At 48.8% G+C, this 15,660-nt stretch overlaps 1 protein-coding gene across 1 annotated transcript; it reads right to left on the reverse strand.

Moving 5' to 3' along the window:
- Positions 1–5,494: 5,494 nt before the first annotated feature.
- Positions 5,495–6,490, reverse strand: CLDN14 (claudin 14). The gene is made up of 2 exons (XM_057377237.1): positions 5,845–6,490; positions 5,495–5,550 (listed from the first exon to the last, which is right to left on the reverse strand). Exons 1-2 carry the CDS (start codon positions 6,488–6,490, stop codon positions 5,495–5,497), a joined length of 702 nt encoding a protein of 233 aa, XP_057233220.1.
- Positions 6,491–15,660: the final 9,170 nt, after the last annotated feature.

Genomic DNA, 15,660 nt, shown 5'->3' on the forward strand with positions numbered 1-15,660 from the left:
CTGCCCAGGGAGCTTTGGAGTCCCCATCCCTGGAGGTGTCCCAGGAAGGGCTGGAGGTGGCACTGAGTGCTCTGGGCTGGGGACAAGGTGGGCATTGGGCACAGATGGCACTCCATGGGCTGGGAGGGTTTTTCCATCCTCAGGGATTCTGGGATTTTGTGACTCCTGTACTCAGGAAGGAGCCTCAGRGTGCTGAGCTGAGCTGCCCAGGAGCCCTGGGTGTGAGCTTTGAGGCAATTCTCCCCAAGTATCCCACCCCAGGAAGCGCTTTGGGACCAGCTCAGAGGCTCCATGTTTGGTCCCTGCTGTTCCCAATCAGCCCCATCATCTCAGGCTGATTTGGGGGAYGAGGGGGTTCAGCATCTCCCAGCCCACGAGGATCTGGGGGTCACTGCTTGGTGCTGAGGAGAGTGGACACTCTTGAAAACCCCCACAGTGAAGGTGGCAGCAATCACTGAGCTCTGCTCTTCACTGGTTACTCATTGTAAAAAAGGAGGGATAACAATCCTGAGTGTGCTCTGGGATTAAATCACAGAATCACAGAACGATTTGGGTTGGAAGGGACCTTAAAATTCATTGGGGCCATGAGCAGGCCTGTGATGGAGAAAAGAAATGTGATGGAGAAAAGAAAGGAGAAAACAAAGAACACAACAAAGTTGGCCAAACCTGTTCAGAATGTGCTGCAGACAGAGCAGAGGAAGCTCTGGCTGGGGCTGGGGAAGAGAAGCAGATCTGGCAGCAGGATGGGCCACAGGAGCTCCCACAGCTCTGCTTCCACTGAGGGAAAGCTGGAGCTGCTGCCCAGGGACTGTAAAACCTCGAGAGGAAGGKAAGGTGTTGTGTCCATGGAGTGGGAGCGCCTCTAAACATCACCTTTCTCCTCTTTGGGCTTTGGAAGCAACGAGACATTCCTGAGGTCATCTCCACAGCCCATTTCTGGTTTTAGGGGTCACTTTGCTCGTGTCTGCCGTGTAACTTCTGCCAGGAGGTGCCAAACTGCAGCTGGAAGAGTCCAGAGGGCTTTGGGATTCTGGGAGAGGAGGAGTTTAAGGGGGAGGACCCCGAGGTGCCACCACCAGTGTTGAGGGGCCAGAGGCTGTGCTGCGTGTTCCTGTTCTTGGACATGGGATCAGCACCACCTCTGTAAGATCCCAAACAAGGGGATGTGCCTGGATCCACATTCCAAAGGCTGGATGAGTTGGGAATGCAAAGAGCTGCACCCCAGGGCTGGGTGAGGGACATTTCTGCTGTGACATGCACCGGCTCCCGGTGCTGGGAGTTCCGTGGGTATTTGGATCCCACAGAGCCGTGTTTGTTACGTGTTCAGGTCACTAAAGGAGCTCTTGGATTTTTCTGGGCATGGAAATGGCTTTTACTTGCTCCACTTTTCTCCTGCTGGCAGCTCACCTGAAGGTTTYTCCTTGCTGCAGAGGAAGCAGATGGCGATTCCACAAAACTCCAGAAAACATCAACAACTGCAGAGCTGATTCCCTGAGCTGACAGAGTGCCCTGAGAGGAAAGTATTTTATAAACTGTCCCAACTTYTAGATTTTTCCTCCTAAACTTCCTTTTGAGAGTGGGGGGCCTTAACATGATCCAACTTTACATCTGTGATGTAACCCAAATCTGGGGTTGCTTTATCTGACCTTTCCAGAGGATTTCAGAGAATCATGGAACCATCCAGGCTGGAAAAGACCTCCCAGATCATCSATCCCCWGCCATGGCAGGGACACCTCCCGCTGTCCCAGGCTGCTCCCAGCTCATCCAACCTGGCCTTGGACACTGCCAGGGATCCAGGGGCAGCCACAGCYACTCCCAAGTGATTTAATCYTGACTCTGTTTTTCAAAGTTTATTAATATKTCTTGACTTTTTCTCTCCCATGTTTCCATGGAATGATAAAATGTGACCAAATAAAACAACGAGGCAGCTCAGGGCAGGGTGGAAGGGTGGATTGYCCTGCCAGAGTGGCCTTTTCTCACACAGAGAGCCATGAAAAGCAGCTCAGGTTCATTAGCAAGGCAGCCTAATTGGGCTGGAATTGCCAGGGATGGGAACAGCACTGACAGCCCGAACCTGTGTGGATTCAAGAGCACCCCCAAGATCAATACCAGTGTTTATGATATTTTACAAAGAAAATCACTTGTCCTTGACTTTGGAGGAAGGGAGAGCTCCCTCGCACACCCCACGGGTGTCAGCTGCTCTGTCGATACCAACCACTTTGTGAAATGGCCAACAAAAGCCTCTCCTTGCCATCCCACCCCTCTTAGAGGGCACAGCCACCATGACTTTGATTCTCGTGGCTCTGGAGGCCTCTCAGTTAAAAGCTCTCTAATAGATTGGGGAGTATTGATGACRATAATGAGCTTATGGGTGAAATCCTGACCTCGCTGGAGTCAGTGGAGCCACAATTSCAGCATTTGATAGATCCCCACACCCATATGGAGCCTGTCCATGTGCTCTCAGCAGATCAAACCTCTGCATTGATTCACTCTTTTCATTCACTCCACTTGCCAGCAGTTTGCTTACCAAACATCTTCGAGGTGTGAGCTAATGACATTAATGTCTTTTCCTCCTGCTTAAAGCAGAAAATAAAATTAGCCACCTTTTCCCCCAGAAAAAAGGAGGGAGGTTGGGTCTGTCCTGCCTTTCTTCTACACAGAGAGATTTTAGGGCCTTTTGGATRTTTGAGTTTATGGAAAATGCAGTAGAGGGTTTAAAAAAGTCTTCCCATGCCATGGGCTGGACATCTCTTTCATGTTGCACAGCAAAGCGAGGCATGAAAGGAATGGATAATGGCTTATAATAGGCCGAAGAAGGAAAAAAAAAAGAGAGAGAGGGAAAGGAAGAGAGAAAGAAAGAAATAGGGAAAGGAAGAGACGAGAAATAGGGAAATAGGGAAAGAAAGCATCTGTCTCCTGTTGCACAGCAAAGCAAGGCATGAAAGGAATGGATAATGGCTTTTAATGAAAAAAAGAGAAAGAGAGAGAGAGGGAGAGAGAGAGGGAAAGAAAGAGGGAAAGAGAGAGAAAAAGAGAGAAAGAGAAATTAAGAAAGAGAGAAAGAGAGAGAGAGGGAAAGAAAGAAAGAAAAAAGAGAGAGAAAGGAAAGAAAGCAAGAGAAAGAAAGAAAGAAAGAAAGAAAGAAAGAAAGAAAGAAAGAAAGAAAGAAAGAAAGAAAGAAAGAAAGAAAGAAAGAAAGAAAGAAACAGAAAGCATGACAGTAAAGAAAAAAAGAACGAAAAGAGTGAAAAAAAGAGTGATAGAACAAAAGAATGAAAGGTCAGCTTTATGGAACAAGATCCACTGGTTCTCAGTTCCGAGAAAGAAACCATTTCCCTTGTTATTGACATCCAAACACTTCCAGGTGTTTTTGCCAGCACTTTCTGAACTGTTCTCACTGCGGTCACAGCTCCTGCCTGGCTGGGAATTGCTGCTGTAAGAGCGGGAGTGTTCCCAGCACACCGACCCTTGGCAGGGGAATGGATTTATCAGGATGGAGCAAACACAGCCCCCGCTGACCACTTGGAACTGCCTGCAGCATTCATGGCTGTCCAAAGGCCTGGGTCAGGCTGATATGGAATCACTGGGCARGAAAAGCTCACAGAACTGACCACCTCTGCTGGGCTGGAAAGGTATCYCAGAAAACCACACCAGTCTTTGGACGGGTTGTCTCCATCTTCTCTGAGAAGCCTTGATGCAGTTTGTGTCCATTCCTTGCACCTCAGGGTCTGTCACTGRGGAGTTTRCAGGGTMAATGATCACAGAATTTGGGGTGGGAAGGGACCTTAAAGRTYATCSAGTGCCACCCCTGCCCTGGGCAGAGACACCTTCCATCTGCCTCCAGCCCTGGGGCCCAGCACAGGAAGGACGTGGAGCTGCTGGAGAGARCCCAGAGGAGGCAGCAGGATGGTCAGAGGGATGGAGCAGCTGTGCTGGGAGGAAAGGCTGGGAGAGCTGGGATTGTTCAGCCTGGACAGGAGAAGCTTTGGGCTGAGCTCATTGTGGCCTTGCAGGGCCTGAAGGAGCCCACAGGAACCATGGAGAGAGACAATTTGCAAGGGCTGCAGGGACAGGAGCCAGGGAATGGCTTCCCAGTGCCAGAGGGCAGGGCCAGATGGGATATTGGGCAGGAATTGTTCCCTGGGAGGGTGGGCAGGCCCTGGCACAGGGTGCCCAGAGAAGCTGTGGCTGCCCCTGGATCCCTTTGAGTGCCCAAGGCCAGGCTGGACATTGGGGCTGGGAGCAGCCTGGTCTGTGTGTTCGTGGGATTCTAGAATCATGGAATAGTCTGGTTGGAAATGACGTCAAAGCCCATCCAGTGCCACCCCTGCCATGGGCAGGGACATCTTCCACTGTCSCAAGAGTGCTCCCAGCCSCAATGTCCAACCTGKAACATGAAATGRAGWAGTCTGRKCTTCTTTGCTCATTATTTTGATTTTTGATAGTTTGAATACATCGTGGAATTATGGCATTTTGTGAGGATTTCAGAAGGAAATGTCTGGATTTGAAATTCCTGACAAGCAGCGGTCACAGTCCATGAGTGCTGGCACAGAGGGGGCCTTATGTCCCAAATGGAAATTCCCAAAAAATCACTGGAGGAGCAGGAAATATCCCTGCTAACCCTAATGCACCTTCAGGTGCAAAATATCGGSATTCATCCTAGGAAATGAGCACATTTCTTTACACGGGATTTGGGAACAGGATTCTAGAAACTGTTTTTCCACTCTCTGTAACACGTAGATGGTGCAGAATGCAAAATCCCCTCCAGAGCTAAATGCCCATTCTGTGACAAATTCTGAGAACTTTTTATTTTTAATTTTTTCTATGTTTAATATCAAATGTCCAGTTCCGTTCTATTCCTGACATTTGTAAAAAAAACCCGATTCTGAGCCACTGAGAGGGTTCRTTTCCCTTGTGCTGTGTTTCAAAAATGCGCTGAAATTTTATTTTGGTCAGGTCAAAACATTGTAACATAACTTCAAATATTGGCTGTAGCAGGCTGTCAAATACATCTGTCACAGTGCCTTTGAAATCYGCATTTCAAGGGACTGTAACAAAACAAACCAAAAAAGTTAAGTCAGAGCAAAATTAATACCTTGTCACAATGAAACATCCATGAATTATGGACACGAGGAACCAAGCAGGCAGTCAGTGCTGGAAATCACTGTATCCTCAAGAATTTCAGGTTTTAGGGAAAACGATGCCTTTTTTTGGGGGAAGAAACAAAGGGATGTGACCAGTTCTGCTTCGCAGGGCACAATTCCAAATAGAACCGTAATTTTTAATAAAATACCTCTTGAATCACTTTCCTGTGAACCCTTGCTTGGCGTTGGACAGGAACATCCAAGTTTTGCTGCCGGCAGTTCTGCACCCTCATCCTTTCCTCCTTCTCTGGGAAGAAAGGGAAGGAATAAACAATGCAATGGCAAACCTTGCCATCAATTCGGAGTTACCTATCACAGAATTCCCGTGGCCGTGCCCCATCCTGGGCCACTCACACGTAGTCGCTCAGTCTGTAGCCGCTGTGGGATGCGGAGGTCAGGGAAGGAGTGTGGTTTCCGAGGAAAGGAGCCTGGTTTCCCAGGGAAAGAGCCTGGTTTCCCAGGGAATGAGCCTGGTTTCCGAGGGAAGGAAACTGGTTTCCCAGGGAAGGAGCCTGGTTTCCCAGGGAAGGAACCTGGTTTCCCAGGGAAGGATCATGGTTTCCCAGAGAAGGAGCGTGGTTTCCCAGGGAAGGAGCATGGTTTCCCAGGGAAGGAGCGTGGTTTCCAAGGGAAGGAGCCTGGTTTCCCAGGGAAGGAATGTGGTTTCCCAGGGAAGGAGCCTGGTTTCCCAGGGAAGGAGCGTCGTTTCCCTTGTAGGCGCTCGGTGGTGCGGAGGTGCTCAGTGGTCCGAGCCCGGGATGTGGCTGGAACTGTGGCCCATCCCCGAGGTACGGCGTGGCGCACAGCAGAGCCCCACCCAGCATGGACAGCGCCGAGGAGGCAAAACCCAGGTACAGAGCCTGGCCGATCTCGTACTTCATCCCCGAGGGCAGCGTGGGGTTGTAGAACTCCACCACGACGTCGTTGGTGCTCCAGGAGATGGGYGCCAAGCAGAGCAGCCCGGCCACGATGAACCCGGCCCCGCCGCAGGTGGCCGCGGTGGCCTTGGCCGGGCTGCYCTGGGCGCACAGCGTGCACCTCATCCCCACGACGGCCGCGCCGGCCGCGGGCACGGCCAGCAGGCAGGAGATGACCATCATGGCCCGGGCAGCGCGCAGGTCGGGGGGCAGCGCCAGCTGGGAGCGGTAGCCGTGGCAYTGGTAGACGCCGGTGCTGTGCCAGGCGCACTCCATCCACAGCCCCCGCACGTAGGTGACGGCCGTCAAGATGTTGGCGCCCACGTGCGCCGAGCGCCACCAGTGCGGCAGGATGGTGGCGATCACCGTCCCCAGGAAGCCCAGCAGGCCCAGGGAGAAGGCCAGCAGCTCCACAGCCCAGCTGGCCATGGGGATGTCCGTCCTGCCCGAGTTGTCCCAACGAAGCGCCTCCGCTCGGGGTCSCCTCGGAAAACGCCGGGAGAGACGCAGCCGCTTTACTCCGACACCTCCCGCTCTCCTAATAAAAGGTAATGAGGGAAAAAGGAGTTAATTATTACCTCAAATCACTGCCTCTGCAGCCAGTGAGGTGCATTCTGAGAGCGGCGAGGGCAATAATTAGCATAGTTATCACCGTTAATCGTATTTTTGTGGAAGTAATGGCAAAGCAAGCTTCCCTCTTCCCTTACATAAACAGCCTGGCGCTGCTCGCTGGGGAGAAAACTCAGGACAATTTATGAAATGGGAAAAAAAATATTTTAAATGCAAATATTCCTCTTCCCAGCAGGCTCTTCAAAAAAACAAACACAGTTTTCTCCTCTCTAAAGCGGAGAATTAGGCAGTGTTAACACTTGGAATGGAGGAGATTTATAAAGTAGGGAACTTGACACGATGGAAACGTTCCCAGAAGGTCATGGCAGGACTAGGAAAACAATAAGGGCGTATTTGCTCGAAGTGGGGAGCAAAGAGGGTGATTTAAAACCTGTGTAAGAAGATGACAAATATTGGATTAAAGTCACTTTCTTGACTGGCCAGTATTTCTTGGGGTTGCATTTTTAATAAAGCAGCTCAAAGGGGAGTAATTTTGTTGGGACTGTGGAGTTTCAGGCTGTGATTTTAGGGTGTTGGTGAAGGGTGGAATCAGGTGGATATCCCAGAGCTTCCAAGGGGCAGCACCTTCACAGTWTGGTGGTGTATAAATCCAAGGTGAAAAACAAGGAATGGCAGTTCTTCCTTCCGTAAAAATCCCAGGTGAAGAGGCCTTTTCCAATGCCAGGTCTGTTCCACATCATGCATCATGTGTGTGGGCAGAAACCGGATATTTTAATGTATAAAATAACCCCTGCATCAGAATCCAGCCCGGAATTCAGAAACGGGAAGAAAATTTAAGCTCCGGTTCTGCCAAGCCCCCAGTTCCTGCTCAGAGGAGAAAGTGAAAATGTTTACAGGGCCTGGCCYGAGCAGAAAAAGGGAGGAAAACCATCTGAATCAAGGAATGATGCCATCAGGACAGCAGAAGAGAGCAAAGTGAAAGCTGCCCCACATTTCCCTTATCTCAGAGTTATCTCCAGCCAGTCTGGAGTGCTTGGAGTGACCTCAGCACCAGGGTTGGTCTCCTTTGTGGGGCGTTCACTGAGCTTTGCCTGGCAGCAAGGTCATGGAATTATGGAATGGTTTGGGTTGGAAGGGACCTCAAAGATCCTTCGAAGAAGGGACCTCAAAGATCCTGGGCAGGGTCACCTTCCACTGTCCCAGGCTGCTCCCAGCCCCAATGTCCAGCCTGGCCTTGGGCACTGCCAGGGATCCAGGGGCAGCCACAGCTTCTCTGGGAATTCCATCCCAGACTGTCCCCACCCTCCCAGGGAGCAATTCCTTCCCAATATCCCAYCTAACGCTGCCCTCCAYCAGTGTGAAACCATTCCCCTCTGTCCTGTCCCTCCATCCATTTTAWAAGTCTCTCTCTATCTTTCTTGTAGGATGGGGCATCTCTTCCCTAAACAGTCCAGAATCTGTCTTGGATGTTGTGAGAATAAAGGGAAAATTTGAAAAGCACAGGAATTTTATGGCCTGGGCAGAACAGCATCACAGGCTGAGGGTCTTGTGCTCCTACACGTCTGTTTTACCTGGAGTGTGACATGGCATGGGGAGCAATGGGATGTTGGATTTGCTGGCTGGAAGGGAAGAGAAACCCAAGTCTGGCTTTCTTTTAGTGTTCCTGGCTTTGGGAAAGGTTTTTCCTGCTGCTGCCACTGCCTTTCAGACATCCTTCCTGTAACCCATAACAAAAACACCTGGGTTTGTGTGGAATCTGCCTCGTTTGCATACCGTGACAATCACAGAGGGGTTTATATCAGAAATCATCCCAGGGGAGGTCAGGATGCAGATTTCTCTGAGTTATCACAGAATATCATGACAGACCATGAGTTAGGGCTGAGCACAGCACAAAGGAGMAAACTGTTACCTCCAGCACTACTGGAGATATTTTATTTCTGTTCCAACCAGAAAAACTCCTCAGTGTTTGTTTTCCTTCCATGTTATTTGGGTTTGGTTCCTATATTAAGGAAAACTGAGCAGTTTTTTCCTTTTTTATTTTGCTATTTGCTTCCTGTGAGGTGCATCTGGATCTAAGTATGCTGCACATCTCAGAAAAATTATTCTGGGAATGCTCCTCCAGGATCAGAGGGATCTAGACACATTTTTGGRGGACAGCAGGACCATGGGGGACCTCAGGACATCACACAAGAGCTGGAAATGGGGTTTAGGTCCATTAATCCAAGAGCACCACCTCTCACATACCTGGTTTGGCCCAGTCTGGGGATCTCCCACTCCCTCACTGTTTTCCCCTCTCTGCAGATGTGCACGACCCAGATTATCCTGCCCAATTCCACCCAGTGCCCACCACAGAGAGGACAGCTCCAGGTCACCCTGTCCSTTTGCAGAGAGGTCCCTAAGGTCAGGCACGAGGCTTCGCAGCTGATCCCGGGGAGAACAGGATCCCGAAGGAAAATGTGACGGACACCGCCAGCCCCGGGAAACAGACCCCCATTCGATGGAGGTCAGAATGCTCTGGGGCTGGGCAGCAGCTATTTTTAGAGGTCATTAAGGTGCTATTTTTAGCCATCAGCYATTAAAAGCTTTCTAATTTTTGCAGCCAGAGTTAATTAGCCCCRCTTGCTCGACGTCATGTTTTCCATGTGCCTTCCTCAGCTCTTCCAGCTGCCCCCGGTGCTCAGCGACCCTTCCACTGGCAAGTGGTGAAAGCAGCAGGAACTCAGCTCGTTGATCTCCAGGAACATCAGCAGCCTCCTGGGAATGTCTCCAGTTACAGCTCAGCTTCCCCTGGCTCAGGTGAGGAGCACTCAGCGGGGTCAGGGAGCAGCAGCTCAGATGTTTCTTGTGGGCTGAGCCAGGCAAATATTAAATCAAAAATCAGATCAGAGAAATTTTCTTTTCTGCATGGGTTGTGTTTGTTGGTGTTTCTTCAGAAATGGAGCGAATTTTGCTTTCTCACTKGGGGTCACCCTTTTGTCCCAGGGACAGGAGGAGAGAGAACGGCCTCAGGCTGGGCCAGGGGAGGCTCAGGGTGGGCACCAGGAGGAATTTGCCCATGGAAAGGGTGCTCAGGCCTTGGCAGGGGCTGCCCAGGGAGCTTTGGAGTCCCCATCCCTGGAGGTGTCCCAGGAAGGGCTGGAGGTGGCACTGAGTGCTCTGGGCTGRGGACAAGGTGGGCATCRGGCACAGCTGGGACTCCACAATCCTGGAATTCTTTTCCAACCTCAACAATCCTGGGATTCTATCAACCAGAGCAAGCTTTTGTGTGAAAATAAAATGGCATCTGGGATAAAAATCAATTTAAAAAAGAGACAACATCCATGTTTATCCTTCATGACCTTCCAGCCCACATGAGCACTGAGTGACTGCAAAATGATGTGACAATTTATGAAACTCTTGAATTCACTTGCCCTGCCAGGTCATGCCGGCTTCATTTTTGTGAGCACAAGGACTGGAAAGGGGAGTATTCCCTACAAATTGCTGCACAGGAGCAGCCATAGCCAGGATAAATCCTTGAGGAGGATCCATGGGCTCCATCCCAGCTGCCTCGGGAGCCCCGGCTCCAGGGTAAGCTCCGAGCAAACAGCAGAATCCGACGTMGCTAAGCTGGGTATTTACCCGGGATTAAACAACAGATGCACATTTCACTGCTGTCTCTTTCATTGTTTCTCATTTTACTGCCTCCCTGCCCCAGGCAGCCTTTCCTTTCAGTCCCTGCTCTTTCCAAGCCCCTTTTCCAGATCTCTGAGCCATTCCTCTTGTGCTGCTATGCCCCTTCCCTGAGCTGCAGGAGGTTYTGCCAAAAAATTCTAACCCAGTAATTTCCCTATTTCTCCGTGCACCTTTCCCAGCTTAAATTTTACCTTCAGCACCAATTCCATCAGAAATTCTGGAAATTTGCATCGGGAGTGCAAAGTGATGATGGGATGGGATGGGATGGGATGGGATGGGATGGGATGGGATGGGATGGGATGGGATGGGATGGGATGGGATGGGATGATATGATGCTCTTCTTACCAGCTGCAGGACCGAGCCTTTAAGTATGCAAAAAATCATTTTAATTTTTAAATTAATTTTRTTTGATTRATCGCACAYAGYTTGATTAATTAAAGTTTAAGGAGCAGGGCTTTAAGGCGTGCCCAGGTTCACCAGACAGGTGAGTGAGGTTCCACCCCCTGGCTTTGTAAATTCTGCTGTTTCAGCTTCCCAGGCCCTCTCCCTGCTCAATCACTCCTACTCCAAAATTTTCAGGGAAAAAAAAAAAAAAAAAAAGCCTGGCTGGTAAGGAGAACTCCCTGCTTGGATGTGGGCGAGGGTGGGCAGATCCCAGGGGAAGCGAGGCCCTCCTGGCTCAAAGCAAAATTCTTCCCTTCATCCCCCTCTTTTTACTTTTTGAAAGAGGAGAATGGGAAATCAATAAAAGTCTGAAAGGCACCAAGGCTGATCCTGCAGCTCCTCCCACCCCTCCCTGACAGGGATCAGGGCAGTGCAGCTGCTGCCCTGCCAGATGTGCCAGATGTGCACGAGGAGCCTCAGCCCCTCCTGGATTCCCTGGAGCTTCCAGGACCTTCCCTGGGTGCTCCATGGAATTGTAACCAGCCTTGAACCACCTCGTTATTCTCTCAAATTTCCTCACAGGAGCCAGGGAAGGTTTTTGGGATTGTCTTGGCTCTGGGTGCTGCCCTTCCTTTCATGCCTTGTTCCTGCTGGGGGCATGTCACACATCATGTCTGCTGGATTTGAGATTTTCTCTCTTTGAAATACTCCTCAGTGCACACCAGGATTTTGTTTCCATCATGGAATTACGCAGCTTTTCCTGGTGTGTTATTTGGGGATTTCTGTAGAGGAGCAAACTGGAAGTTCCATCTTCACCCGGAATCTACAGAAAAGTCAGTAAACCCCCCAAAAAAACTGAAAGGCAACAAARAAAACAGGATCAGCTCCACATTTTGGTTCCATTACTCCCCAAATTTTAGAGTTTTGTCCCCTCAGTCCCACGGGAAACCAGTGGCTGAGGAAGGTACATTTAGGGAGATTTTTATATCACATTTGGGATGAATTGCCAGCCCCCTCAAGGGCAGGCAGCTGCTTTTTGGGGTGCCTGGGTGCATCATTTGTCACATTTCTAATTCAGTCTCAGTGCATCCTCCCCTAAAATCAGTGGTGGGGAAAAAAAAAAAGAGTGAAAGAGCAAAATTCTCTGGGTGTGGTTATAAAATGATGGRTTATAAAATGTTCAGAGAAAGGGATTTATTCATTCAGCTCTTTGGCTGGCACGTGAACAAAAGCTCTTGCAGCTCAAATGAGCTCATTTTTTTTGCTAAAAGTAGTCCAGGTTTTTAATTTTGAATGATAATAAACATCCACCATGGTGTGGCACAGAGGAGGATATTATAATTTATTACAACCTCATTTATAAAGCATATTCTGCATGCAATGGGGTTATTTAATTCTCCTCCTTATTTATAGGATTAAAATACACACCAGAAACCTTCATTTCTTTTCAGAAAGTGACTGGAATTGGTTTCCTGGATCCAGGGAGTGTTTGTTTGCCTGTGGGACATTGCTGGAGGAGTCAACACACCCCAAAAAATGGCTCTTTTCTTGGATGTTGATTGTGGCTTTGGAAGAGTTATCAGAGCCTGTCTGGATAATCTGAATTTGGATCTGTCTGCAAGCACGCAAACACTGTGAAATCCTGTATAGAAACAGGATAAATCAATTTTTTTTTTAAAATTTAGAGCCCATCTCTCATTTGGTCTGGAGTAATGAGTGGTAATTGGGGAAAGGAATAATTCCCAAAACTCCTGGGGAGCGTTGGGCAAATCCCAGGTGCCAAATTTAATTTCCAGGGTACAAAACTTGACAAGAAATTCAGTGGCTGATGGGACAAGGTGATGTGCTCTGAAATCCCCAGTGCTATGAAAATCAGGTAGTTGGTTCCACTGGCCAAACCCCAAACACTGGGTGACATTTTGGGATGATTTTGACTTTTCTTCTCCACAAGAAGAGCTCCAGCTGAGACTAAATTCATCAGAAGCACTGATATTTTACAGTGAGACCTTGAAGCCATTGCTTAGATTTCACGTCGTGTTTTTTTATAAGTCGGTACACAAGGGAAAAAAAAACAAGGTAAGAGTTTGCGGATTAGAGTGCAAACAAATTCCAGTTTGGTAATTTTGAAAATTTAATTTGAAAAAATTTTGAAATTTGTAATATAGTCCCAAATACGGGCAGTGGGTGACTGCCAACTGGAGGAATTATGTCGTTCCCACAAGTCCCATCCACTGTCCTGTGACCCATTCAGCCATATTTTATTTTAAACAACAGATACAATCAAAAGAGCTTTGCTCACAAATATATGTGCAAAACAAACCTAGATGTGAGAAGCAAAATATCATTTTTTTTTTGTGTAGCAGGACCCTTTTCCTTGCAGAATCAGCCAAGCCAACATCAGAAAGTCTCCCTGAAATCTCCTACTGGGAACGGCCATATCCAGTGGTGGAATGTGATCTGGAGCCAGGGAAAGCTGTGCGTGGGCTGGGCTTTTATCAAACTCTCCTGAGAGCTGAGAGGGGGAAGGGGGCACAAACATCTACGGGAGGAGTTGGGGCTGTGGTGATGCAGAGCTCAGGGGAGCTCTGAGCCCTGAGGGATTCCCAAATTCCTCTGCCTGGTGGGTCGTGGGAAGATTGAGGGATAAATCAGGGTGTTTGTCACCCTGGGTGCCGGGGGATGGTGGAATGCCTCAAATCCTAAAAACTTACTTAAAGCAGAGGCTGGAAAAAATTGAGACAATCCAAAGCAGTTCTGTTCATGGCAGGGCCTTCAGGGCCATTCAGGGCAGCCCCAGCCCACCCAGGGGCTGCACCCACAATGGACAATGGCTCACGGGTTTTTCACCCTTTCTCACTTTTGTCCATTTGCACCTCGGGGCTGAATCCTCCAATTGCAGCTGCAGCCAATGCAGTCATTCACTCCAAGTTGGCTTCCCCCAATTCTCTGTTGTTTCCATCTCTTGGGGCCTGGCACAGGGAGGTGTCCTTGAGTTTGGGGCTGCAGAGGAATTGTTTTGTGTAAAAATGGGAGAGCAGGAGCTCAGCACTGTCTGTGGACTCTGGAGTTAAACGCTAAAAAATCCCAGGGTTACAGAGACATGGAAATGGAGAAGCTGAAATCCTAAACCATCAATACAATTGGCAGCCAGCAAACTGCCCTCATAGGATGGGGGACAGCTCTCAACTCTGTCCCCCAAGCTCCCTTCAGCCAAATCCATGTTGGGATAATTGGTGAATATCCCTTCACTTCACTGCAGTGCGTGGAGGATTTATTCGAGTTGAGAGCCCGGCCCAAGAGCTTCTGACCCCAGGGCTGCACCTGATGCCTCCGGATTTCAGCTTCTCTATTTCCATGTACCCCTGTGATACTTTAGTGTTTAACTCCAGACTCCACAGATGGTGCTGAGCTCCTGCTCTCCCATTTTTACACAAAACAGTTTCTCTGCAGCCCCAAACTCAAGGACACCTCNAAATCATTTTAATTTTTAAATTAATTTTGTTTGATTAATCGCACATAGCTTGATTAATTAAAGTTTAAGGAGCAGGGCTTTAAGGCGTGCCCAGGTTCACCAGACAGGTGAGTGAGGTTCCACCCCCTGGCTTTGTAAATTCTGCTGTTTCAGCTTCCCAGGCCCTCTCCCTGCTCAATCACTCCTACTCCAAAATTTTCAGGGAAAAAAAAAAAAAAAAAAAGCCTGGCTGGTAAGGAGAACTCCCTGCTTGGATGTGGGCGAGGGTGGGCAGATCCCAGGGGAAGCGAGGCCCTCCTGGCTCAAAGCAAAATTCTTCCCTTCATCCCCCTCTTTTTACTTTTTGAAAGAGGAGAATGGGAAATCAATAAAAGTCTGAAAGGCACCAAGGCTGATCCTGCAGCTCCTCCCACCCCTCCCTGACAGGGATCAGGGCAGTGCAGCTGCTGCCCTGCCAGATGTGCCAGATGTGCACGAGGAGCCTCAGCCCCTCCTGGATTCCCTGGAGCTTCCAGGACCTTCCCTGGGTGCTCCATGGAATTGTAACCAGCCTTGAACCACCTCGTTATTCTCTCAAATTTCCTCACAGGAGCCAGGGAAGGTTTTTGGGATTGTCTTGGCTCTGGGTGCTGCCCTTCCTTTCATGCCTTGTTCCTGCTGGGGGCATGTCACACATCATGTCTGCTGGATTTGAGATTTTCTCTCTTTGAAATACTCCTCAGTGCACACCAGGATTTTGTTTCCATCATGGAATTACGCAGCTTTTCCTGGTGTGTTATTTGGGGATTTCTGTAGAGGAGCAAACTGGAAGTTCCATCTTCACCCGGAATCTACAGAAAAGTCAGTAAACCCCCCAAAAAAACTGAAAGGCAACAAARAAAACAGGATCAGCTCCACATTTTGGTTCCATTACTCCCCAAATTTTAGAGTTTTGTCCCCTCAGTCCCACGGGAAACCAGTGGCTGAGGAAGGTACATTTAGGGAGATTTTTATATCACATTTGGGATGAATTGCCAGCCCCCTCAAGGGCAGGCAGCTGCTTTTTGGGGTGCCTGGGTGCATCATTTGTCACATTTCTAATTCAGTCTCAGTGCATCCTCCCCTAAAATCAGTGGTGGGGAAAAAAAAAAAGAGTGAAAGAGCAAAATTCTCTGGGTGTGGTTATAAAATGATGGGTTATAAAATGTTCAGAGAAAGGGATTTATTCATTCAGCTCTTTGGCTGGCACGTGAACAAAAGCTCTTGCAGCTCAAATGAGCTCATTTTTTTTGCTAAAAGTAGTCCAGGTTTTTAATTTTGAATGATAATAAACATCCACCATGGTGTGGCACAGAGGAGGATATTATAATTTATTACAACCTCATTTATAAAGCATATTCTGCATGCAATGGGGTTATTTAATTCTCCTCCTTATTTATAGGATTAAAATACACACCAGAAACCTTCATTTCTTTTCAGAAAGTGACTGGAATTGGTTTCCTGGATCCAGGGAGTGTTTGTT

Source organism: Malurus melanocephalus, unplaced genomic scaffold (genome assembly GCF_030028575.1).
Source record: "Malurus melanocephalus ecotype Western Australia unplaced genomic scaffold, MMel_1.1 scaffold_307, whole genome shotgun sequence".
Taxonomy (NCBI): Eukaryota; Metazoa; Chordata; class Aves; order Passeriformes; family Maluridae; genus Malurus; species Malurus melanocephalus.